Here is a 24,333-nt window from a genome sequence, read left to right as displayed (position 1 = left end):
TGGCGGGCTGCGGAGTGAAGTCGAATTAACCGACGCACGGCAAAATTTGGTCGAATTAACGAGAGTTTCGCCCCATAGACTCCTATGTATAATTGTAGGGACCTCGCGTGCGCGTCGAATTATCCGATTTTCCGAATTAACGGGGGTCGAATTAACGAGCTTTCACTGTACTATGTTGTTCTGTGTCGATTATGCATGGGGCATACCACACTAACCCACAACCTCAGGAGCAGTGAACTGTTTTTTTTTGTTTTTTTTTTTGTTTTTTGCACTTTCTGTGAAGATGAGCTGTCCGTTCCACAATTTTAACTTGTTCATAACTTGACTGCTACTACCATGAACTGTTTTATCCTTTTTACAAGCACCAAAAGCCTCCGTGTGGCACCGGAAGAATCCTGATGACAGATTATGTGCCAAGTTTTGGTTTCAAATGGCAGTAAACCTGTATGCAGTAAAAACATGGGTATAGTAAAATGAAATGGCAGTCGCATTTCACCTTTCGTAGACAACGGTACTTTTTTTTTTTTTTTTGTTCACAGTAGAGACATCTTTAGTAAAGAACGTCTGGCCATGGCAGCTTACTTCCTGTTGTACATGCGCAGTCTAGGAAATCTCAGAGCCACAGACATGTGACTGCATAATCGCAAGGCCAGCAGTTCGAGGCAAATGAATACCCAAGACAATAAAACAGTGCTTTTTCGAGATGGCTTAACCACTACGCTCCTGAGCTGGGAGGAGAAGCTAGCTTTTCCACTTTTCAAAGGTCTTGGGATCGATGGGGCAAAGCATGGTGCACACAGAAAACAGAAAAAGGTAAAGTTGGCTATGAACGTGAAAGGACGGCGAAGCAGACAGCTGAGAAAGGGAAGTGAGTGAAAGAACAGTGAGAAGTAGGGAAGGAAAAAAATGGGGGATTGCAGTTAGAGCACTGGGCAGCGTGAAGAGAAGCAGCAGGGGCAAGAAGCAAAGGCAGGACAATTATAAAAAAATTGACGGCACACACGTGGCACTCTAGGTATGCCTTGTCAGTGTCGACTACCACCCTCTCTTCAGGTTCCGTTAAATTGAGACAGTGTCGCAATGAAGTCGCTGTATTAAAAATGCATTTTGTAGACCTGCGCAGCGAAATAAAATTAGTGAATTACCGTCAGTACAGGAATACATCATTTTGCAAAGCCTCTTCTTTTATCCATTTCGACAGCTTATTGAATGTTTCTCCCAATTGTTCCTGGTCTGCTCTACAGGAAGCTCAATAAAACTATCAACCATCGCTCCACAATCAGTTCTGAATTGCTTCCAAAGTTACTAAGCAACCACATCTGTTTTATGGTGCAGCATGTTAGGGGCTAAAGTTCAGTTAATAACCTTGAAATGTCAGATGTTTCACCTAAGATGTTCTGCAGTTTCTAAAAATAGGATTTTTTAGTTTGAAGAGTGCTTTTTTCAGCATAGCATTGTCAGAACACACCTAAGATGTGCTAATTAGTAGGCTGGTTAACTAATATTGAACAGCTAACTTTTTTACTATTACTGTTAGTCTCCTTTTTTATTGAGAGGCATGTAGCCCATCATGAGTAATATCTATGCCAGTTTTTAGAATATAAAAAACGCAGTTACCCTTGGGGCTCTGGGCCAACAAATTTTCACTTCATTGCGCCAAAATACATGAGCTTTCAAGAAGCTTGCAAGCAAACCAACCCCTCCAGCTCACGTAACTCGTCGAAGTAGTCAAAATTTGTTGGGCCACAATGCCGAGGCATATGAGTAGACATGCAGAAGCATGTGTTTAGCCTGGTTGACTCATGGTTTTGCTTTGCTGGGTCGTCAGCACGTCTGGTAATGATATTAGACTCAGGTTTGCTCTGATCGAGGTTAAGCTGATCTGATCTGTTCGCGCTGCACATGGAGGTTGATAAAGACGACAATGTGCAGTGCACAGCACAAAAGTGTGATGCAGTTTACCACGAGTCGTGGTCGGCTGCGGCGATAGCATAATGCTCCCATGCAGTGGCCAGCGAAGCCGATATGTTTTTGAGACCGTGGCTTCAAAACCCAGTTGTGGCAGTATTTATTTTATTTCTGCACCCTCAAGGTCAGGGACACCCAAGATTCTTGGTTGGGTTTGACCCCATGAAGTAGTGCTGTTGTACTAAAATAAGTGCCCTGCCTGCACCACCATAGGCACAGTGGGGCTCCCGAGGCAGACTGCGAGGGGCGAATTCATCAAGCTAGTTGGTGCCAGGCACACTCAGAGGTACCTGCGGGAGTGCCGGGCCTCTAATGTGTCATCGCGTGTGTCACAGCATGTTCAGTCAACACCTTCTGAACTTGACAGGCCTTGTCGAGTTACGAAGGTGTTGACTGAATACATTTTGAAGTTTGTCTCATGCTCAACAAATGAGAATAGAAGTCTACAAGCGCCAGGAAAGTCCTTCAGGTGTGGCGCCAGCAAGTGCTGACTGCCTTTTGTAGAAGTTGAATGTATAGATAAATGGCTTTTGCTTATTCTGGAGCCACATTTCTCAAAATCTTCATGGCTTTGGATCGCACGTTTTCCCGGATAATACACTTTCCCCCAACATTTTTTAGAAAACACGTCAGTGACGTTCTGCTGTACTGATTTGGTCGAATTTGGTTATCTACTGTCTGAGCCTTAGTGCAGTATTAAAAATGCAGTCTTCTGCAAACATTCTCAGCTTAAGCATCATAAGACATTTTCTAGGATAAATGTGCTGTGCACATACTGCTGGAATTGTGGCAGTATTCTGACCACAATGTTCACTCTGTGGGAGGTATAAAGCTGTCCCTCTGCATTTTTGCATGTAGCTAACAAAAAATTCATAATAGGCAGTTTTATGCTTAAAGCTGCTGTATGTCCTTTTTAAGTGTACACTGAAAAAAAATGGTGAGCAAAGTATAATCTGACCGCCACTGCTGGTGACATAGGCCAGTAGCACATTGCTGTAATAGAATGCATGCTTAGTTTGTTGGCACTGGAATACCTCTCACTGTGCTCTTGCATTGTGCAGGTGCCAGGCGGGGGTTATACTACGATTGGAAGTGTGCTGAACGCCAAGCAGACTGGCCCACGAGACATGATGGAAAGTTTTTTCCTGGCTGAAACATTGAAGTACCTCTATCTGCTCTTCAGTGAAGAGGACGTGCTAGAGCGGTATTCTCCAACCAAATATCTCTTCAACACTGAGGCTCACCTGCTGCCCTTGTACACCTCCTGACACCACAGTGGCACTTACCAGCAGTTATCATCTTGGCATTCATTAACTTGAAAACAACGTCCTGCATCTTCAGTGTCACCGTTGGTGCTGTTGCATGGGCTTCTGGCTCACAGTTTGCACTGCAGAGTGCTGAATGTTTAAGCTGGGTTTACAGAAGGCCTTCCACTTTTCGCACAACTGCCATGAAAGCATTGTCCTTGTTTCTGCACAATGTAATGCCGTTTCGTTCCTGTGCTGATTGCCACAGTAATGGTTCATCAGGTCAGCCTGGAACAGTATGCAGCGATTGTCATTGTTGCTGGTGCATGGCCACTGGAGATGGCTACTGTTCCAGCAATGCTTGGATACTTACTTGGTCAGGGGCAAAGTTGCCAAGAGGAGATTAGAGATCTAAAATGTTTCACCTTCTGTCTCCCTTTATGGGATGCACGCTTAAGGCTGCACAATGTAACACTTCAGTAGTAGCATGTGATGCATCAAATTTACTTATTTTACTTTATTTCTCAACACTTGCATTCAGTCTGCTTTATATATTTTAGAATTAGTTCTTTGATATATTTTAGAATTAGACCATGCTTTGCAGTCCTTATCCTCATTTTTGCAATTGCTGTCACGCATACTTTTGGGTTAGTCAGTTAACTTCAATGCTCTGGATTGGTCATTTATATGAGTGTGATATTTGTATCTTTGCTGCTGTTCTTCTAAATTGGACAACTCTAAAGTCAGAGGGTAAATGTGGGCAGTGAATTATTTTTATACAGAAGCTTTAACAGTGAAGGCTCTGACTCGAAGAAAAAAGAAAAAAGGGCTGCATGTATTATTTAGTCCTTTGGTGTTGGCATCATGCAGATGTTTTTTCTGTTGTGGACTGATTGTCCCCTGCAGGTTTGCATGACAGCTAGGAAGTTTTGCAGCAACAGTCTCTAAAATGACCTCATTGAACATGTACAGAAAAGTACTAGTGCAGGCCTTGAGCACAGGAATGCATTGATAGTACTTATTAACGCCTATGTGAAAAAGCCTGTGCAGGTTGTGGATGAACATAGTCATTTTGGTGCATGTCTGAGCTAGTATTGTCTACTTTATTTGTTTCATCTTTGTTTGCAATCCCAGCCTATTACCGTAAAAACCCGCGTATAATACGAACCCGAATATAATACGGGGCTAAGATTTAGAGACGCGAAATGGGAAAAAAAGTTTCACCCGCGTATAATACGAGTAACACAAGCTCATAGAAGACATTTATTCAAATCGCATCCCGCACTTCACTTCAATTACTTTGTTCTTCAGTAGCGCTTTCTTCGAACATTTCTTTGTCCGACAAATCATCCCAAATGTACTCATCTTCCGTGCCATCGAGGGCGTTCGAGATGCCGCACTTCTTAAGCCCGCTTCAGCCGCCCGGTTGGCGTCACTGCAGGCTCACCTGAGCGCATCCACTCTGCGTAGCACCGCCTGACTGCGTCCTTGAACGGTTTGTTTACACAACCATCAAACGGCCGCGAAAGCTTTGTCGCATTCCGCTGCACGCGAAAAGGGCTTCTTTCTGTTGTGGCCATCCACGAATGCTTCCTTCGACGACACCAAACTGCCTCCCGGCCGCACCGTTGCCGATGTTCTCCGCAGCCAAAATCGCTTGAAAGTAGCCGAGTACTGTTTTCGAGACCGTGACATCGTGCTCTCTAAAACAATATCCACTTCACGAAGCGTGCCTTACATGCTAGCACGTGTGTTGTCAACAGGCGCACGGCACACCGCGACCCCCCGGCGCACCCAACGGATCAACAAAGAAACGGCGTCGTGACGTCGTTTGTCGAGAGTAACGAAGCCAAGCCGTAGCCACGCGCCAATAGCGAAGCGAAGCCATAGCCACGCCGCAAAAACGAAACCAAAACATCGAGTAACTTCGAAAATTTTTGTTCGGATCCGCAAATAGTACGAGGCGGAAATTTAGGACGCTAATTATGGGAAAAAACCTCGTATTATACGCGGGTTTTTACGGTACTCAGTGTCAGCAATGCATTTTCAAAATTTTAAACTGGACAACTCCTGGTGATGAACAAGTCATTTGCTTCATTTGTGGGAGACATGAGCACAAGATTTAGGAGAAAATTATTGCTTGGTGGCACACGGGATGTTCCTACAGTGAGAGTCAAGTTGCGAAAAAAGCATGTGTGTGTTAAACTTTTAGTATAGCTGGTCTGTTCATGGATGATCATCATTAATATGTGTTGTGCAAATTGAACATGCTGCTTTTAGAAAATTGCTGTAAGTCAGAACTTTATTTTAAATTGAAAACTGTACAAAGCTCATTTTTATCTTTAAAATAGCTTTACCCTGTCTCCATCTCTTTCGCTAAATTTTCACGTTAACAGTATGTTCATAAAGTACTACATAGACAACAAGCAAAAGCCGTTTCATGCCCTGCTATTTTATGTGTTGTCTGAGCAGGGCAGATGTTTTCAGAAGCTTATTTCTGGACTGCAGGTGCTCACTTCCATAAAGCATTAAAAATATGCTAAATTAGCATTGCAAAACTTCTCCATTCTAGCACCTTGCAGCATCAATTATTCGGAGATAATTGAGTTTTGACCGTGCAGCTGTGAGTGTTATATTGACTTTAGGAGTAAACTTGCTCATTAAAAGAAGATACAGATCAAATATTAATACCCCGCAGGGAGTTCTACTATTTATTAAATAACATTGAAAAGTGGTGTTTTCATGTCATCTTTGTTTCTCATTGTTCACTGCTGTTTTAATTGTGAACAGTGGGACTAACAGAAGCATTAATGATTTTCGACCTCAGATAGGCACGGAGAGATTGAAAGGGAAAAGAAAGCTGGGAAGTAGCTCAAATTTGTCATTAGCTTGACAAAGTAAATAAGCACAAGCAGCCTGGGTGGAATAAGTGCGCACAAAGAGATAATCACCAGCCTGCAAGCATGACTCTCCATGGAAATCAGTCTCTTTATGTCACTGGTTTTGGAAAGACTGAAAGAAAGCGCCGATTTTTTTAAATATGTATTGCTGTTTGAACGCACACCTTCAATTTTAACTCTGGAAATTGAAAGAAACTGGCACTGCCAAGTGGGATTGGGTGTTTCAGCTAACGCACAGCTAATGGTTCCTCATGCTGAAATTTTTAGCCCATTGACTTCCAAGGAATGTCATCATACAGCTGTGCTGAGCAGTTGCAGCAACTCCATTTTCCACTGTGTTGTGATCAGCTCGTTGCTGCCCCAGAGAGAATAAGGGCTGAGGTGCATCAAAAGGTGACTTCCACATGACAGACTGTTCAAGTATGTGACAGCTGCTGTGGACGAGGCACAATGTTGGAAGCAGTGTCAAGAGCATATGAACAAGCCGAGTGGCCACGTGGGAATGAAGCCTGGCTCTTGGTTGTGCAACAGCAGCTTGTAGTCTAAAGAAAAGCATAGTAAATTCGCTGTGTACTCTTCACGGTTCTTGAAAGTCATATTGGTAATATATTTTAGCAGTGTGATGTTCGATTTGCTGCACGAGCTGAAAAAAGTGCTTAGTTTCATGCTGTATACATTTCTAGCCTCCGTTAATAAAAAGAGCAACAATATACTGATCAGACTCTGCTCAGCCATCACTTCTGAATTAATACAGTTATGTGTAATCACTGGTAGTTTTGTTTCTTAAGTACCGTATTTACACGTATATAATGCAACAACAAATATAACGCGAGCGGCAATTTGAGACCTTGCAAAAAGGGAAAAAAAAAAATTGAGATTATATAACGTGATTTCAGCCTTTTCAAGCCAACTACAGCTGAGGGCTCGGAATAAATGGAGGTGGTATGCGAAAAAATAGAAGTTACGGATACAGCGATATTATTTTAGAGACAATATTTTGAAAAATGTGCGCAACATCATCGAGGGCAGCACTCTTTCATGCAGCAGCAGCTGCCATGCCACCTCTGCTTTATGTTTTGCGTTACCCAGTCCTCCGACCGTTTGCCCCTTTTTTTTATTTTCTCTACTCCACCCAACTCTTTCAATGCCTTCTCTTTTGCAACGGCCTGCCCTGTCTTCTTTCCACATTGCTACCCACCCTCTCCTTTGCCCGTGCGCATGCGCCTGCACATCGCAAGGCCCCTTTATAGGTATCGAAAAGTTGGCTTCTCCTGTCATCTCGCTTGTTTGGTGGTAAAATGTGCTGTAGCTGTTTTCAGGTGCAGCGAGAAAAATTCGTGTTATATTTGTATCCTGGTTCCGAATACAACAAGATGTGCTTGCTGAAACTGATGAACTAACGAAAAAAATATGTTATATTCGTGTAAATATGGTACACACACTTTCAGGGGGAAGTTGGTCTTACAAAAAATTTTTTTTAATATAGTTGCAACTATGAAATTTTCAGGGAGCGTGTTTTTGTGTGCTGATTAAAAATATTCCTTTTAATTTAATGTAATCTAGTGCTTGCTGTAAGGAACAGGAATACAAACTTTTCTTCCTGTTTCTAAAGTCACAACTTCAAAGTCCCATAACTCAACTTCTTGATAGGCAGAATGATAATTTTACTAGGCACCGCAGTGGCTCGGTGGTTATGGTGCCGCAGCGGTCTCATTTCAGGGGAGGTGAAATGCTAGAGACCTGTGTTCTGTGTGATGGCAGTGAATGCTAAAGATTCCCCAGTGCCCTCCACTACGGTGTCTCTCATAGCCTGAGTCGCTTTGGGACATTAAACCCCATAAAATCAAAACCAAACCATAATTTTACCCTCGTTGCATTCTTTCATATCGAGACACAGCAATAGAATGCATTTTATGCAGCAAAGTTTCTTGAAAGCTCTAAGCAAAAGCTTGCACAACATATTACACGAGTGCACAAGAACTTGTCTTTAATTGAAAGAAATTACATATTCAGAATCAGCACACAAAAATACTTGTTCCCTGATGATTTCATGATTGTGACTGCTCAATAAAAAAAAATTTAATTCTCTTTAATGGTGCTCGGCTGCTGACCCGAAAGACGCGGGTTCGAACCCGGCCGCGGCGGTTGAATTTCTTTGGAGGAGAAATTCTAGAGGCCCGTGTACTGTGCGATGTCAGTGCATGTTAAAGAACCCCAGGTGGTCGAAATTTCCGGAGCCCTCCACTACGGCGTCTTTCATAGCCTTAGTCGCTTTGGGACATTAAACTCCATAAACCAAACCAATCTCTTTGAGGGGAAGAAAAAATTTGTTCTCACATACATTATTATTATGTATTGGAACCAGGTTATAAGCTGTCTGGGTCTTCCTTTTGTGGACAACTGTTATGGGTAGCAGCCACCTTAATCATAAAAAATGCATCCCAATGGAAAATGTTCAAATCAGCGCTCATGCGCTGGGTCGCTAGTCCTAACATTCCTTCCATGACGTACTTGAGAAGTGGCACTGCAAATAACTATGTTGACATGGAGGAGGTCAATAGTCTACATCATAAAACACCAGTTGCTCTTTGCAGTCTGTGATGGATTATGTGGCTTTTATGAATATAACCTGTGTTGATACTTAATGGCTGCAGCCTTCTAGGACAGAATGGTGGTTATAAAATAGCGAACATACTCTGAACTCACTCTGTAGTTACCCTGCAGCTTGGATGTGCACGCAGTTTTACTCATAGTGCCCATAATTTGTTGCAAGTACATTGCAGCCAAAGTAAACTAACAGTAGTGCAGAAAAATATTATGAAAGATGCCTTGAGCTATAACATAAATCATTGTTCCACTGTTTGAAATCCATGATCTATAGTACATGCCTTCATACAGAAATACTAATGCAGGAATGCTAATGACACTGCTTTCAGGCATGTTCGGCGAGTGATTGCTACACTTAGAAAGCCAAAATCATTGTGACACGCCAAAACTGATGTTCTGCTATTCTGGGAATGTTAGGCGACTATTATCTTTCTCTCTGTAAGCTTTGTTGTACTCTGTACAGTGTACAATAGTTTACTTGCAGTGCTGGAATTTTTATTTTGCTGGAAACTGCACAGCAATGCTTGAGGGACCACAACAGCTGAGAAAGGCTCGCGTTGCATTTAGTCAGCAGAATATTTGATGGATTTTGTGATTTTTATGTTTGGTGTACGCCAGAAAATGTGCTCACACCGGGCACATTGAAGCTGTGGTAATGCCACTTCCACCAAGGGTAATCTGACCAACTTAGGAAATGCTGCAATTTAATGAAGGTGGCTTGTGAAAAGTGCACACCATTTCTATTACCTGCATTGGCCTGTAGTAGTTGAAAATCTGTGGTACAGGCACCATGCAATGCTTTTATTTTTATTGCCATAGTTAACAGGTTTTATCAATGCCCACTTCATTGCTTATAGCTCCCTAATGTTGGAACATCTTCATGAGAGCATGATACTGCCTCAAATACTGCAAAAATAGTCACTTATGATTATGACATTGCAGCCAGGAATTGGAAAAAACTGCTTAAGTGTCCATTAATTTCAATTTCTTTGTACTATTAGTTTTGCAATTTGTGTTAAGCAAAATATTCGTTTTTTTGTCGGTCAATATTTGCAGTGTTGTTATTTGCCAGTCTGCAGATTAGGGATGGCACTTAGCAGAGCTAAGCAAATAAGCAGCAGGACAGTGCCTCTGAAGAGCTTATTGTGTACTGAAAGTGCTTACCTTGGTTGTACTGCGGCACTGTGTATGGTGTCCCACTTCCCCACCACCACCATTGAAGACATGTTGGGAGAAGTGCATTTTTGATGGCAGTTGCCTTTTGACAGCTGTGTTGTTTATCAAAATGTTGCAGTTGGTTGGGGTTTTTTGGGAAGTCCAAGATGTAACAAGGTAGCAGGGCTGCCAAAACCAATGCTAGTGCATAAGCACTGAATGTGATTTTTAGTTTGGGAGTGTGCAAGCCAGTGTGTATAGGTGTAGTGTGCAACTTTGCACTGCTGTTGCTGTCCTTTTCTTGTAAATAAAAGTTTGTTCTATAATGGTCATAGTGTTGTCTTCATGCATTGGTGTAAATATAAAGTTAATGTGTTACTCAGTGTGTCATTACTGTTTTGAACAAATAAATAGCAGCGCAAGGAGACACAGACTGGACGAGACAACAAGGACGGCGCCGTCCTTGTTGTCTCGTCTAGTCCTCGTCTCCTTGCGCTGCTATTTATTTGTTCAAGACATGTACCAACACGCCCAATTTTCCACGTTGTCATTACTGTTGTGGCGACAATTTGCCGCTCTAGCTTTAAGGCGAAGCTTCTCAGCAAACATGTACTAGTTCTTATTGTGTTCGTCGCTAAAAAGCATCCGCGATCACGTGGCCATCCTGTGCACATTAGCCAGAATCGCGCATCTCGCGTTCGTTATTAGCGGGGACGCGGCATCATAACAAGACAGCGCTGTAGGGCCGAGTGCCCTGAAGTGCCGCTCAAGATTGCATCCCGAAATGTATGCATGGGCAGTATCCTGCGCAGCTGCACAGTGACAGCCATGACAGTTATGATAACACCACCAGCGGCAACGTGGTGGATCAGACACATTGTGGGAGGGCCATAGATGTAGCCGAGGCAGAGCTTCGTGCTCTGAACGCTGCACGTACATCCGGGAAGGGAAGAGCCACAGGCATGCGTCGGGAACATACTTGGAATTTGTCCAATGCTCTCGGGCCGTTGACCGCTAACACGCTGCGCGACAAAATGTACAAGTCCGTGTCAACACATTTTTCGCACCACAACGCCAAAACTATAGTATATACCAAAACAATCGTCGCTTGATCATCCGCATTACCATTGCTTTAAAGATTTTTTTAACGGCATTCACCTGTCAAAACGACATCACTCTGCACTTTTTGTTTTTGTTTTTGTTTTTCACGCACCGTGAAGCGCCAGTGGCAGAAAAAGCTCCTGTCGCTCGTGCGCTGTTGACAAGAGTGTCTGATATCCAGCACATACCCTGCCCGTGGAGTTTAGGTTAGCGAGCACTATTCAGCGGCATACGTGGTGCGATATTGTTACGTGACAGCAAGCCAAAGAACTAGACGTGATAACAGATGGCGATATCATTTAATGGCTACGGACTTAGCACCAGCGCTCCTGCCCATGCCACTGCCCACTTCATCGTCTTCTAGTCCGTCACAATATTAACGCAGTGGTGTTAGAGTAAACACGTGAAGGAAAAATCATGCACGTTGTCACGCTAATTCAGGATTGGTTGGCAATCGTCGTGACGTCACACCAAAACCAACAAAAGGGAGACTCCACTCACCAGACGTCCAGGCAGATGGATAAGAGGGTGGTGCAGTGTCAGCTGCGCAGCATTCAGAGCCTGTGGAAAGATTCTACTGCTCTGTGGTTGACGTGTCGAGTCATGTGACTGTGGGGGTAGAGGAGCAGCGAAGGAGTGCTTCTCAGTTGTGTCGGCTGTCAGTAAAGATGGATGCCGTGCCTTTGACGAGTGCAGGAGTTGCAGTGCGTGGAGAGCTGGTTCCTTCGTGGCGGTGTGGTTGACCGCCCAGTGACAGGTCTCGGAAGACTGCACGTAAACATCCGTAGCACATTAAACAAGGATCCTCTGGACTAGCACTTGAAGCTGAAGCAATGCGGCCTAAACTCCAAGGCGATGCAGACCCGGTCACACCAGGTCCCAGGGCTATCCGAATCATAGCCAAATGTCCTACTTGTGAGGGATGTCCGTGGCAAGTCCTTTCGCATCGGGTGGATACCCCGTTCTGGTGATACACGGACACTAACCTGATGTGCAAATGCCTTCAGTAGAGATATCCTGACACCCCAGACAACACTACATCCTCAGGACAACACAATGTTCTTAAAAATTAATCCTCACGATGTCCTAAGGATGTCCTCTACTGATCCTCAGCAAGTCCTCACCTAGACCTGTTGTCCTGCCTCAGTATGTCCTCAGGACGTCTGTTTACGAGGTTGTGCATGATGCTTAATTATTGTGGGCAGTAAGCACGGGGTTGTGAAACAGCTTTTTTTTTGCTTCTTTTGTCTTAGATTCAGGCAAATTGCAAAAGTTTTGACATGTTCAACAGTGACTGGTTTGTTCACTGCATTTGTGATGCCTACAGGTTGTTTATGCAATCTTTTAATAGCGCAGCGATTATAATTCTCTGGGAGAAGCCACCCGACGAGTGGCCTGAAAATCTAAAGTCCAACCTCATCAGGAGCATGTAGTACTTAAGACCAGGTTTAAAAGCAAAAATATCTGAACTTGTACAATTTTTGTCACAATGGTTTCCTTCAATATATCACTATTGTACATAAATATATTTTATCAGACTCAGTTTTGAAGTTATGAAAGCCGAGCGCGAGAGATAAAAGGTGCACTAAAGAGGAATCTGAACTCATCTTTTTACTGTGGGAACTCTACCTACGCGTTCTGAGCATGCTTATAAACTTCTAATTATTGTCCTGTGCAGCTGATTTCCTTTATTTAAATCGGATTAAACGTCCCGGCTCCCACCTTTTTTTGAACCCGCCGCAGACGGTAGCAGTCAACCAACCTTTCAGTCAGTCCTGTAGTGGCTTGCCACTCTGCCATTAGTGGAGTGATACGTAGTGATTGGCGAAAGCAAAGAGTTCACGCGTATTTTTATTTCTGTGGGCCTAATTGGCAGCTGTGTGGTCTCCGAATAGATCTGTTTATTCACGGAAACCTAACAAAAACAAAATAAAAGCGAAAGCGAAGCCACCACGCGACTGCCTGAAAGGCACTCCACATGTTAATCGACTCTTCCTGCCATCTGCGGCGAGTTTAAAAAAAGGCAGGAGCCGCGACATTTAATCCGATTTAAATTAGAGAATTCGGCTAGACAGGACAATAATTAGAAGTTTCTAAGAATGCTCGGAACGTGTAGATGGAGTTCCTGTGGTAAAACACAAGTTGAGAGTCCTCTTTATTGCACCTGAAATAAAGCTTGAGCAAAGTGGAGTTTTGGGCCAGTGGGTAAGTCATGATTTGCAGATGGGTTTAGCGCGAGACAAACAAGGACATGAGAGGGACACTGGATGAGCGCTTGTTTTATCATGGTTCAATGTCACTGTATTGTCCTGCAATGGGACGTGTGTAGGACATTTGAAGAATTTGCATCCTCAAGTCCAGCAAAGTACAAATCAAGGGTTTTCTTCACAAGGACATTTAACCGTGATGCACTAAAACAGCTATACTCAATGTCCTGTTCGGGATGGCGACATTTGACCATTTGAGGACGTCCTCGGGACATTTGGTGTTGTATGGGAAGTTGTATCCAACTATAGTAATGCTCTTGCATCAAGTATGTTTTACCAGCCGCGGTGGTGCATGCCTTATAACCTGAAAGGTTAGAAAAATGGGCGTTTTTTTAAAACTCCATGTGTTGGCTGCACTGCGACTGATTGTGCTATATTGGGCTTGGCGGAAAGCTCGTTTCCTTCTTCAAATGTGGTGCTCCAGCTCGACTGCACATCCAGAAGTAATGGTACAAAAAAACTAAAGTTTCAAGGTCTTGCCATGCAACTGTCACGCGTCAGCAATGGTCTCCATATGGTGGCCCCTAGCAACCGGCGAATTTGCGGGAGCATAACGAAGCGGCGTCTGCCCTTGTGATCGGTTGGCTGCGCTTGCTCGATCGTCTCTGGTTATATTGTTTTGGCTGCACTATAAAATAGAGGAGGCGCTGGTTTTGTGTTCGGACTGCCGAGCCAGAAGCGAAAGTCGCCAACGGCCCAGAGTGGTGAGAGTTGTGCAGGCTGCTGAACGTGCATCCAAGCTCTTAAGCTCCGCTGGCAGTGTGTGTGCAGAAAGTGGCTTTCTTGTTGGACGCCATGGATATGCAGCCACGTGCTTCGTGCACGGCTAGCACACAACAGCCGGTTACAACCAGCTTTTCTGGAAAGCACGCCATGCGCAGAAAGAGCTGTAGGTAGCCAAGAAACACTGCACTGAAAAGGATGTCAGGGACTACAACCGTGGTGCCTTCAGAAGTAAATATGGTGGTCAACATTGCCTTTTCTTATAAATAATGTTTTTCTTGCTTGTTGCTGATTTCGTGCCGCTGATTCGTTCCCGACTGTGTCTTTTAACGCAATAGCATTAAGGCTCTTGTTCTGCAGAAAATCCGGCGTCGTCAGCGTTTGGATGAAAAAAAGAGCTGAGACAACGCAAAGACATCCTGAGTATCTCATGTTGCTCACATTAGGTTGTCTCTTACTGGTCCTTCAAACACGCGCGAATGAGTGGACCCCTGCCACTTACCACCCCAAAGCCCGGATACCCGCAACTGCTTTTGCTGCCATAAACACCGTCGTCACTGGATCACCCACACTAACCCTAACAGCTGTGCACGCCAACTGATGCTGTCGTCGCAGCCACGCGTGGCACGAAACAAAATTGCTCACAAAAATCCCTGCTCCAAGCAAAACATTTTCCTGGTCAAGACCCCCTACGAAAACAACTCACCGCATCGCCTCTCCGCCAAGGCAAACTCTCCCCATACAACACCAAACGTTCTGAGGACGTCCCCAAATGGCCAGAACATTCTCATCCTGAACCGGACATTCTGAGTACCTTTCTGAGTGCATCGATGGCTAAATTTCCTCATAAAATGTCCTCAGTTTGTACTGTGCTGGACGACTCGAGGATGAAAATTGTTTGAATGTCCTACAATCGTCCTATTGCAGTACAGTATTGTGGAATTGAACTGAGATCAAACCAGCTTTATATCTCACACTCGGGTTTGATTACTTAAAAACTACAGGTGTATTAAAATATTTGTTTATACAATCATGATATACTGAAGGAAACCATTTTGACCCAAAAAATTATACGCCTTGGCGATATATCACGATATTTTTCTTTTTAACCTTGGTTTTGTATATGTGCCGCATGCTTCTAATAGGACTGGACTGTTTAGATTTTTGGGCAGCTCGTCTTTTCCATTCAGGCTGCAGATTTCAACTCCAGAGAAAGACATTCTAAGCCCAGTCAAAAAAAAACAATGGGTTCAATTGGACATACCATTTGGGCTCATAAATCCAACTGGGTAGTCATTTTGGTTTCCCTAGTTCCAGTTGGGCACTCTCATTGGTTCTGCATTTCCAATAACTGGTTCGTGAGGTTCCATTGCTTTCAGCACTCACAGTTGGATCGCCCAACTGAATCCATTTGAAACCAGTTGGAAGCTGAACTCCCAACTGGAAGCTCCAGTTGACTCCAATTGGTCGCCCAATTGTAAAATCTAAGTTGAAGTCAATGATGTCCTTCACTGAGGCCTGCATATATTAGCTGGCTATAAAACAGAACACTAGACTAATTAGGTTATTGTATAAAAGAGATATTAGCAGCTTAATGTCTGGAATTTTCTTCATCTCCACCATCACCGCGGGCATTCTTAAATTAGATAACTTCGCTTAATGGTCAACTGCCACTGGCTCTAGATGGACTGTCTCATGAGTGGAGTATATAAGTGACTGCAAAAGTGTGTTCTGTGGATATATATTGAGAGTTTATGTTGGTATCAGTGTCTGACTATAGTGTTGAATGCGTGCTTGTTCTCGCTTGATTTTCATAACAGCGTGTCATTATAATTTCAATTCTGTTGTAAAAATGTTGGCAGAAGACTCACAACTGTCATAGAAGAAAAGCCAATTGGTTCCAAATTAATGAAATTACATTTTTTTTTTGCTGGCCAGTTCAAACCATTTGAGTCTAATAAGTATGCCATTTGAGTTAATTGGTGGGCCATTTGGCCTGGTTGGGTGACCAATTATTTCTGATTAGAAGCACCAGTTGGGCTCAATTGGTCGAGCCCAATGAGTGACGAGTGACAATTAGTGACAATTGGTTTTCAACCAGTTGGTTTCAACTAATTTTTCTGACTGGTCTCATTGTTTTTTTTTTTTTTTTGCTAGGAGGACTTAACTCAATACGAGCGCCGTCCGTGGTGCTGCGATGCAGGTGCACCCCTTTGTTTGTTAAGGTTCCGTATTTTCTGGTGTATAAGATGCGGCTTTTTTTCAAAAATCTTGCTGGTGCGTCCTATTCAAGGGTGCGTCTCACATGCGAATTTTTCGTTTCTTTTGCGAGTTCAGAAATTAGTCAGGTTCATTTTCAAGCTTTTTTTACCGAAAAATTATCACTACCAATGACGCGGTTGTAACATGGTTAATTCATCAATACAGGGACCGCCGTGCGCAACTTTTTTTTAGGTGAACTTTATCATGAAACAGCGGGGATGACGACTTCCGGGATCACAAACACGCGATCGTTTCGGAGGCCCCAAGCAAAAGTAATGTGAAAACCCAAAGGATGACAACAATCGCACTTCTCGCCATTGTCAAGACAAGCTGGCGTTCTTTTTTTAGCCGCCCTTTGCAACTTCCTTTGCTCCGTGTACGTAGTGCGAAGAGAATGTTTCAGCCACGTTGCCTCCAGAAATAGGCGAACTTTTTGATAGTGCATCCGAAGATGAAGACTTCCAAGGTTTTAAGTAGAAATAAAATGTTCTTATGGACATATGGGAGAGTTCTTTCGTTTTTTTTTTCTTTTTTTTCTAAAACGTGAGCGGGAATGGCGTGAGTGTTGCCTTTTTCGACCACTTAGCGTTGCTCAAGAATTTCTCACAGGTACGGTGAATTTCGCGATGGTCGCGCAAGCGTGTTTAATTAATCCTCACTAGCCTAATTGGGTAAGCTGGGGTGTGTCTTATATACGGGTGCGTCTTATATACCAACTTTTTCAATGACAGCCTTCATATATGGCGGGTGTGTCTTATACACCAGGAAATATGGTAACTATAGAGGAGGGCCCCGCGAAGTAAACCCCAGGGTATGGAGCGGGGCGAGTCCCCACACAGGTGACGCGGACACAACACAAACTATACAGCTGCGACAGGGTGGCAACGGCGGCTGTGAAGCTGGTAGAGCGGGCTAATCATAGGGTGCCTGGATACGCCCCTCGGGGCATATCCAAAGTTGCAAAGTTACAAAGCAGAGACAACTGTTCAAGCAAAACAAATTTATTTACACTATTTACAGTTAGTCATGCACCTGTGACCAAAATATATATGTCTGCGCTCGAAAGCTTGTCAAAAGAATAACTGCAAAAAACTGCAAACATAGTGGACTTCTGATGTTTTCAGAGGCACACTGTGTATGTTAAACAGGTGGCACAACTGCCAAGATTCGGCTACCCTGTACAGTCGGTCACCTCGGTGGCCGAACGCATATCCTTTATTTAAGCAGAAAGTCTGCGCCTTTCACTTTTTAGTGAAGTAGCTAGAAATGTTCTTCATGCCAGCATTGGCTGCCTTCTGTCTGATCGTCATCCTTGGTGTCTGAAAAAAAAAAAAAAGACAGTATGCAGGTTTCAATTAGTACTTGTACACGATGAAACAAGCATTATAACGAATGAAATACGGTCGTTTATGGTCGTTTTAAAGGGGTAATGACACCTTTGAAATGACTCAAGCTGTTTATTGCGTGCTGTTTGCTATCCATCTTGGAAAAAAAAATGGACAAAATATGAGCTCATTTGGTGCAGCGAGTAATTTGTAATTGAATTTTTAAAAGTTCTCCTGAACCGTGTGGAAGTCAGGCAACACTGGTACGCTCGCGGTTCATGACATAAACTGACAGTCACGTGCTTTCTCGCGACTAAACGACTGAACTGCGGGTCTTGCTGTGGGTAGTGAGCGTAGGGGAGTGAGTTGTTCGTTGTTCATGCTTGGGATGTGGTGGGGCAAAGGGAGGGAGTTGTAGGGTGACAAAGGCAACAAAGGACTGCGCCCTTCCTTTTCTGTGTAGCTTCTGCCCGGTATGTGTAGCGCGCAAAATAAAGTGCACTCAGGTCAGTGTGTAGCCTCGCCAGCAGCAACTTCGAAGGGACAAATGTAAAGCGCATAAAAAAGTGCTCAAATTTTTATTTCACTTGCAGTAACGCTGTTTTTTTTTTAAATTTCTTCATTAAAGCTACACGCGAAGTGAGACAACAAAAGAACGAGACCAGACGCAACTCTGCAGCACTCCACCTTCTTGTATGTTGTCAAAATTGTGGATATTCTTGGCTTGTCCTGGCTCTTTCTTCTATTATAATTTCTTTTTCATTGTTAAAGACTATTTAAGGTCGTTTTATTTACGCTATCAAGTCAAACAAGAAACATTTAAAAGTCTTTTTTTTCTTTTCCATTGGTCTCTTCAAAAATTTTGCTCATTTTCTGTCATTTTTTTCTTACGAGTGCACTTTGCTTTCCCGCTTAGCACCGCGTAGCCTAAAGTATCACTCCAGATGCCGAAGCGCACTCTCTGTAAGTGCACTTAGCTTGCGCGCTTGACAGGGGTATAATGTGCCACGGCCGGACTCAAGTAGGTGCACTCACTGTTGAAGCAGACAATGCTGCCAGTCTATGACGTCACTCAGGCTGCTTCAAAATGGCCGTCGCTGCCAGGGCGAGGGGCTTAGAGCCGATAACAAATTACAATTTCTAGCTCAAATGCACGCGTAGAGCTCTACTTATTGTAGCGATAGCTACATTACGCCAGGTTTTCGCCTCTTCGCCGTCACCGCACTTTGAGCCGTGGCCGCACTGTGACGTCACACCACGGCCCTCGATTCTCCAGCAACTCAGCTCGTTGTGGTTGCCACGCGGCCACTGCTCCTGCCGTTGGGCGCTCGCAGCGCCCTTGACAATGTCGCCACACAAGCCCATTACTTTACGGATCATAGAAACGTATTCATTGGTGTGAAAAGTAAAGAAAATCCCATTAATAAATAAAACCGAGTAGGAAATTGGTCGAGTTGGGGAATCGAACCAGGGTCATCTGAGTGCGAAACGAGCACACTAACCACTCTACCACTCCAGCTCGATGGTTTGGAATGAACAAAGGCGTGTCTAGTGAATACAGTGTTGTCTTAGAAGGGTGCTTTAGGGGCATGCACTGTGGTGTATATTAGTAATTATGAGCATGCAAACTACAGAAGTCGCAGTTAACAACATCTCTAACTACAAGCGAAGCCTAAGCGCAGCCGGGGGTCTGTAGCAATCGCTACTCGACTAGGTTTAACCAGAGCTAAACCACAGCCATTTTTTTTTAAAGGGATACTGAAGCAAAATCTGAAAATTGAACAAAAACGCTGAAAATAGATTCTCGGAATGTGATTACACCGAAATCTAGTCGTCACTGCGCATATTTTTCAGCGGATGGTTTTATTTTCGATGTTTCATGAGCGCGCGCCAAGCCCTCCCGGCCAGCGCGAGGTGAAGAGCGTGACGTCATGGCACCCTCCCGCGGCGACAAATATGGCGGCGCCCTTCGATGCATGAAGCCTCGCTTCGGACTGGTTGCGTCGTTGTTACTGGCTTCTTCAGCGCGTTCACTGGACATAAATGGGCCACCGGTCTTTCGCTTCGTCTCCTGTCGCCCATAAAAAAACTTACGAGTAATAAATTTGCTTTATTTTTCATTTAGAGTGACGAATCTGCCCCCTTTAGGCTAAGAGGGGTGTCGGTTTGTTGACAACAATGCTTCCCCTCTTAACCACCAGATGGCGCCACTAGTCTGAACATCATCGCACTTCTGTTTTAAAAGTGAGAATGTTAGATATGGCGTAAGGTCCGGAAAAAGTAGCTGCATTTAGCAGACGTAAGTGTGCATACGGTTATGGTATGTAGACAGCATCGATTAACATTTTGACATATCTGTGTACACCGTGAGCAGACGACAGACATGGAAAAGCCGCGAGTAGCGATGGCAATCGTGCTTCTGTGGGAACGGTGGGCGCGCGGGTGTAATGACGTCTAGTCACAGCTTCCACAGGCGGCCGCCAGGTGCAAAGATACGGCAATAAATCGCGAAAAAAAGCGCGTTATCCGCCTTTTTCGCTAAAATGCTTGTCATATTTATCAATTTTAGCAGTCAAGCTCTTGTTTACATGCAAAAGAGCAGCTCCAAAAGTTTGGTTCAGTATCCCTTTAAGTATGCATAATAATGTTATGGCTAGTAGCTTCAACGTAAAAGCATGATTTGGTGGTAGACCACGTGACCCCTTTAAGAAAGAAAAACGAATATGCATGCCCAGCTAACATATTTAATTTCGATACAGAAAAAAATTGTATATACGAGTATATAGTACCAGCAAAGTCCAAAACAGGCCACATTATGCCCATTGCAACAATGACCATCTAATCTCAGCAAATTTCTTCAGGTTGCCATTCGATCTTTCTGCCATCCCCGACTATGCTTCCCTTTTCTTAGTACCCAGAGGTATTCATATGATGGAGGAATCCATCACTATTATCCTGCGAGAACGCATCATGTGACAAACGATATGCCTTCGGGCAGCGGCGCAGTGACATCACCCTCCCCAAGGGTGCGGAAAGATTTTGCTCGGCAGACAAAAACCACCTCCGCCCTAGCGTCGGGGGGGTCTGCGATGCTATCGCACTTTCTTCGCCTGGCTGGCGACTTTACAGATTGTCTAGAAGAGTGCGGTGAAGGGCTAGTTGGTATGACATCATAAAAACCAAGAACTGCGCTCATCCCATGTGCTTCTTCTCTCTTGTCCCGTCCTTTTCGCACAATTCTTGGTTGTTACAGATCATGCCTTGCGGTATGCCAGCAGCAATATGTGAACCATCTTGTTGCTGTTCGCCTGGTAACGGTGATACCCCTCTCGGCTCCACGCCGCCCGTACGAATGAACAGGGTTACTGCTGTTTGACTGCAGGCTACAGGACTTACTGTGCGGAGGCCGCCTTTAAACTGCTTTTTTTTTTTTCACACGAATTTTTCCTACCCAGCTCCTCCTAGCAAACATTCAGAGATGCGAGTGTCGCCAACTTTTGACTAAGCGAGGCCGAGCGCTGAACCAGCCGATTAACGAAGCGGCTAGCGGCAACCACCACTGTGCAGAAGTCCACCAAGCATAGACCCAACTGGTGGGTTACCGGCCTTTCAACAGTGGCGCAGCCAGAAATATTTTTCGGGGGGTGGTATGAGCCGCCAGTAAAAAAAAAGAAAAAGAAAAAGACCCTGCGCCCAGAAAATATTTTAAGTCATTTTTCTGCTGTAGTAAAACCGGAGGGTTAGTTGTTTCGTTCACTGCAATATCTATATAATACGCGTGCACACAGGACTGCGAGGACTTGATTCGTAAATATCTATATATAATACGAGTGCACACAGGACTGCGAGGACTTGATTCGTAAAAAAAATTAATTTTTTCACAAAAAAAAAAAACGGCTGTACGAAAAATCGCGGATATTTTCAATATTTTCACATAATTTACAACACAAAAGCTTCTGCTCTACAGCAAAGTCAGCAACTGCCAACGAATGTCATTTGTCAAAACTTCTCCATGCATGTGAACCTGCGCCCGGACGCAGAGGCGCTTTAAAGAAAGAGCACTTTTGAACCAAAAGCTTCACTACGGGACCTCGGGCTTCAATCGCGAACCGTGTAAATTTGACCTTCAATTGATCTTGAGCTTCGAAAGCAAAGGAAAGGCGCATAACTGGCCCCCTGGGACAGTGGACACCTTAGTCGCGCATTAAGCTACGAAACCAATGCAGCGGGAGCTTGGAAAGCAAAGGAAAGGCGCATGACTACCCTCTTGGAACAGTGGACACCTCAGTCATGCTTCAAGCTAAGTGGCTGTACAGCGACAGACGTGCGCTGCATCCGCTAGAATTGACAACGTTGTGGCAGAAACGCGGCCCTGAAGCCATAGGCCGTCGGCGTTCATTGTGTTCACTGGCGTTGGCGTTGACAGCATTTTACACTCCAATGATTTTAAGGAAAGAAAGTGCGCATGACTGGCTCCATTGGTCAGTGGACGCCTGAATCGCGCTTATAGGTATGTGGGGCGGTGAGAGAGAGATGTGGGCTGCATGCGTTAACACTGACAACATTGCGGCAGACACGCGGCGCTGCTGCAATAGGCCGCAGCGTTCACTGGGTGAGCAAACTCTCACTGCCACCTGCCAGGATGTCAGGGTGGGTGTGCTGCCTATCCAGTGTCCGGAACGCACTCAACGTTATAGATACCAAGCCACTTATAGTTGCCCGATAAGCCACAGCTTTCGCTCTCTAACCAGGTCCAGCAGTAGTTGAACCGCAGCTAACGCAAAGGATAGAAAAGTAGGCTAACATGAAAAGGTATGTTTTATTGGGTGAACTGTGCCTACAATTAAAATGGGCACCATATACGTCGTGCAATGGCAAAGAGTGACTGTTTTTGACATTAACTTCTGCTTCCTATTGGAACAGGAACTATTTTGTCAACAAACTGACACTTTTATTTTCGTTTTTACATTTTTATATATAGATGCAGTGTGAATAGCACAGGTGAAAAGAAGGCCGAAAGAAGGGTGGAATGCAGCGCCCAGAAAATTTCGGAGGGTGTTCTGAAACCAACCCCCCCCCCCTGGCTATAGCAGCGCCGCGATGCGGCTACACACCGTGCATACCTCCTAAGCAAGAAATTCAACTACTGCACATTTTTCCTCACTGCTGTCTCGCACATTCTTTAAAAAATATGCTCCTCTATTTTTATATTTTACGAGAGACAAACAAACAAAATTTATGTTTATGGGAGTAGAACTCTCATATGGGTTAGTTGGTACATGAGCCTTAAAAAAGTAGACGGCGTGACAGACGAAGACAAAAGCGGCACAGAAAACAACAGGACCAGTACCGGACCTGTCGCTTTCTGTGCCTCTTTTATCTTCGTCTGCTGCGTTGTCTTCTTTTGGAAGTTTATGGGAGTTTAACGTCCCAAAGCAACTCAGGCTACGAGAGACGCCGTAGTGAAAGGCTCCGGAGATTTCGACCACCTGGGGTTCTTTAACATGCACTGACATCGCACAGTACACGGGCCTCTGCATTCCACCTCAATCGAAATGCAACCGCAGTGGCCGGAATCGAACCCACGTCTTTCGGATCAGCAGCTGAGCGCCATAACCACTGAGCCACTGCGTATGGCTTTTGCCTTGCACCCATTCCGGCAAGAATGACATCCCTGCTTCAAGAATGCCGAGTGGACAACATACTCTTCCTCGGTTGTCCAATGAATAACTTAATTTCATTTTGCTATTCGCTCGTGCAAGCTCTCCCTAATGCAAAAATTTCAATGGGAACCTGTTGTATTTACCCAACTGTTGTACAGTGCTTGAAGTTCAGGGTGTACCATTTGAATGAAACGAAAACCAGAGCATAATTTTTGAAGCTGCCACCCTTGGGTAGTACATTCCCACCTTGAAATTATCAACAGATGCAGCAGAAAATAGGATGACAGAGAGTATTGAAGCCAGTATAAAAAAACAAAGGTTTACAGGGCCCAAATTTTCAACCTGTGTATAACACTTTGACTCAAACGAGTTCAACACATTTCATAAAGCTTTTTTCAATATATATAAAGAATCCAGCAATGCCTTTGCAAGGAAAAACAGTCTAACTGCCACCTAAGGCTTCAATCTATATTGGACATTTCCAGTCAGATAGGGAGCTGTAGTTACCTTGGCTGACTTCGCCGCCAAATTCTGTTTGTTGCTACTTTCCTGTTGCTGCACTTGTTCGGACTTCTGCTTCTACAGAGAAACAACAAAACCTTGTGAGCCCCGAAGCAAATACTTTTGTTGTGCTAATCCCTGTATGTAAAGATGGCCATATTAAGAAACTAGAAAAATAAAACATAAAAGATGCAGTTGGATCCTTTACTTAGAATGCTAGTGACATGCTTTAGAGAGATGTAAACAGAACAGAATTCAAGAGTGTGAAGCTGCACAACATTTGACTCTGCTGGCTACCTTTTTGCAACCTTTTTCACCACCTGAAAAGCAATGCACAGAGGCTGCATATAGTGTCGTGAGGCTGCACACATTCTCCCATTCTTTAGCCTTGATCCAAGAAATGGCTCATGATAGAGCAGGAAAACAATATCAGCTACCATTATCAGTACCTTTGCTATGCACATGCACAACCATATCCAAACAACTATATATGCCTGGTACATTAAATTAGGTGCTGAAAAATGTTATCCATGATTTAGGCACATGAGGAGCACTCAGCTCAAGAATACTGGCATTGATGTTGTTCATTACCCAACACAGTAGCGTAATAACAC

General features: G+C 44.1%; 2 protein-coding genes across 8 annotated transcripts in view; one reads left to right on the top strand and one right to left on the bottom strand.

The window, feature by feature from the left end:
• The window catches only part of alpha-Man-Ib (alpha-Mannosidase class I b), a 31,656-nt gene extending 27,304 nt beyond the window's left edge, over positions 1–4,352 (top strand). For both annotated transcript variants that reach the window (XM_089581263.1, XM_089581262.1), the window contains exon 10: positions 3,030–4,352. In XM_089581263.1, the coding sequence (XP_089437389.1) occupies positions 3,030–3,236 (207 nt within the window). In that variant the 3' untranslated portion in view covers positions 3,237–4,352. The remainder of the gene's footprint in view (positions 1–3,029) is intronic.
• Positions 4,353–17,215: 12,863 nt separating this feature from the next.
• The window catches only part of LOC149352030 (ribonuclease H2 subunit B-like), a 35,866-nt gene continuing 28,748 nt past the window's right edge, over positions 17,216–24,333 (bottom strand). For 4 of the 6 annotated variants that reach the window (XM_089581261.1, XM_089581255.1, XM_089581257.1 and 1 more), the window contains 2 exons: positions 23,726–23,797; positions 17,216–17,549 (listed from right to left, as the gene is read on the bottom strand). In XM_089581261.1, coding sequence (XP_089437387.1) covers positions 17,472–17,549; positions 23,726–23,797 — 150 coding nt within the window. In that variant the 3' untranslated portion in view covers positions 17,216–17,471. The remainder of the gene's footprint in view (positions 17,550–23,725; positions 23,798–24,333) is intronic. The other 2 variants (XM_089581256.1, XM_089581258.1) reach the window with 1 other exon arrangement.

The sequence above is a fragment of the Amblyomma mixtum genome, chromosome 3 (genome assembly GCF_055824585.1).
Source record: "Amblyomma mixtum isolate Tamu chromosome 3, ASM5582458v1, whole genome shotgun sequence".
In the NCBI taxonomy this organism is placed as follows: Eukaryota; Metazoa; Arthropoda; class Arachnida; order Ixodida; family Ixodidae; genus Amblyomma; species Amblyomma mixtum.
The sequence above is the reverse complement of the archived record's forward strand: the minus strand, read 5'-3'. Positions and strand labels throughout refer to the sequence as shown.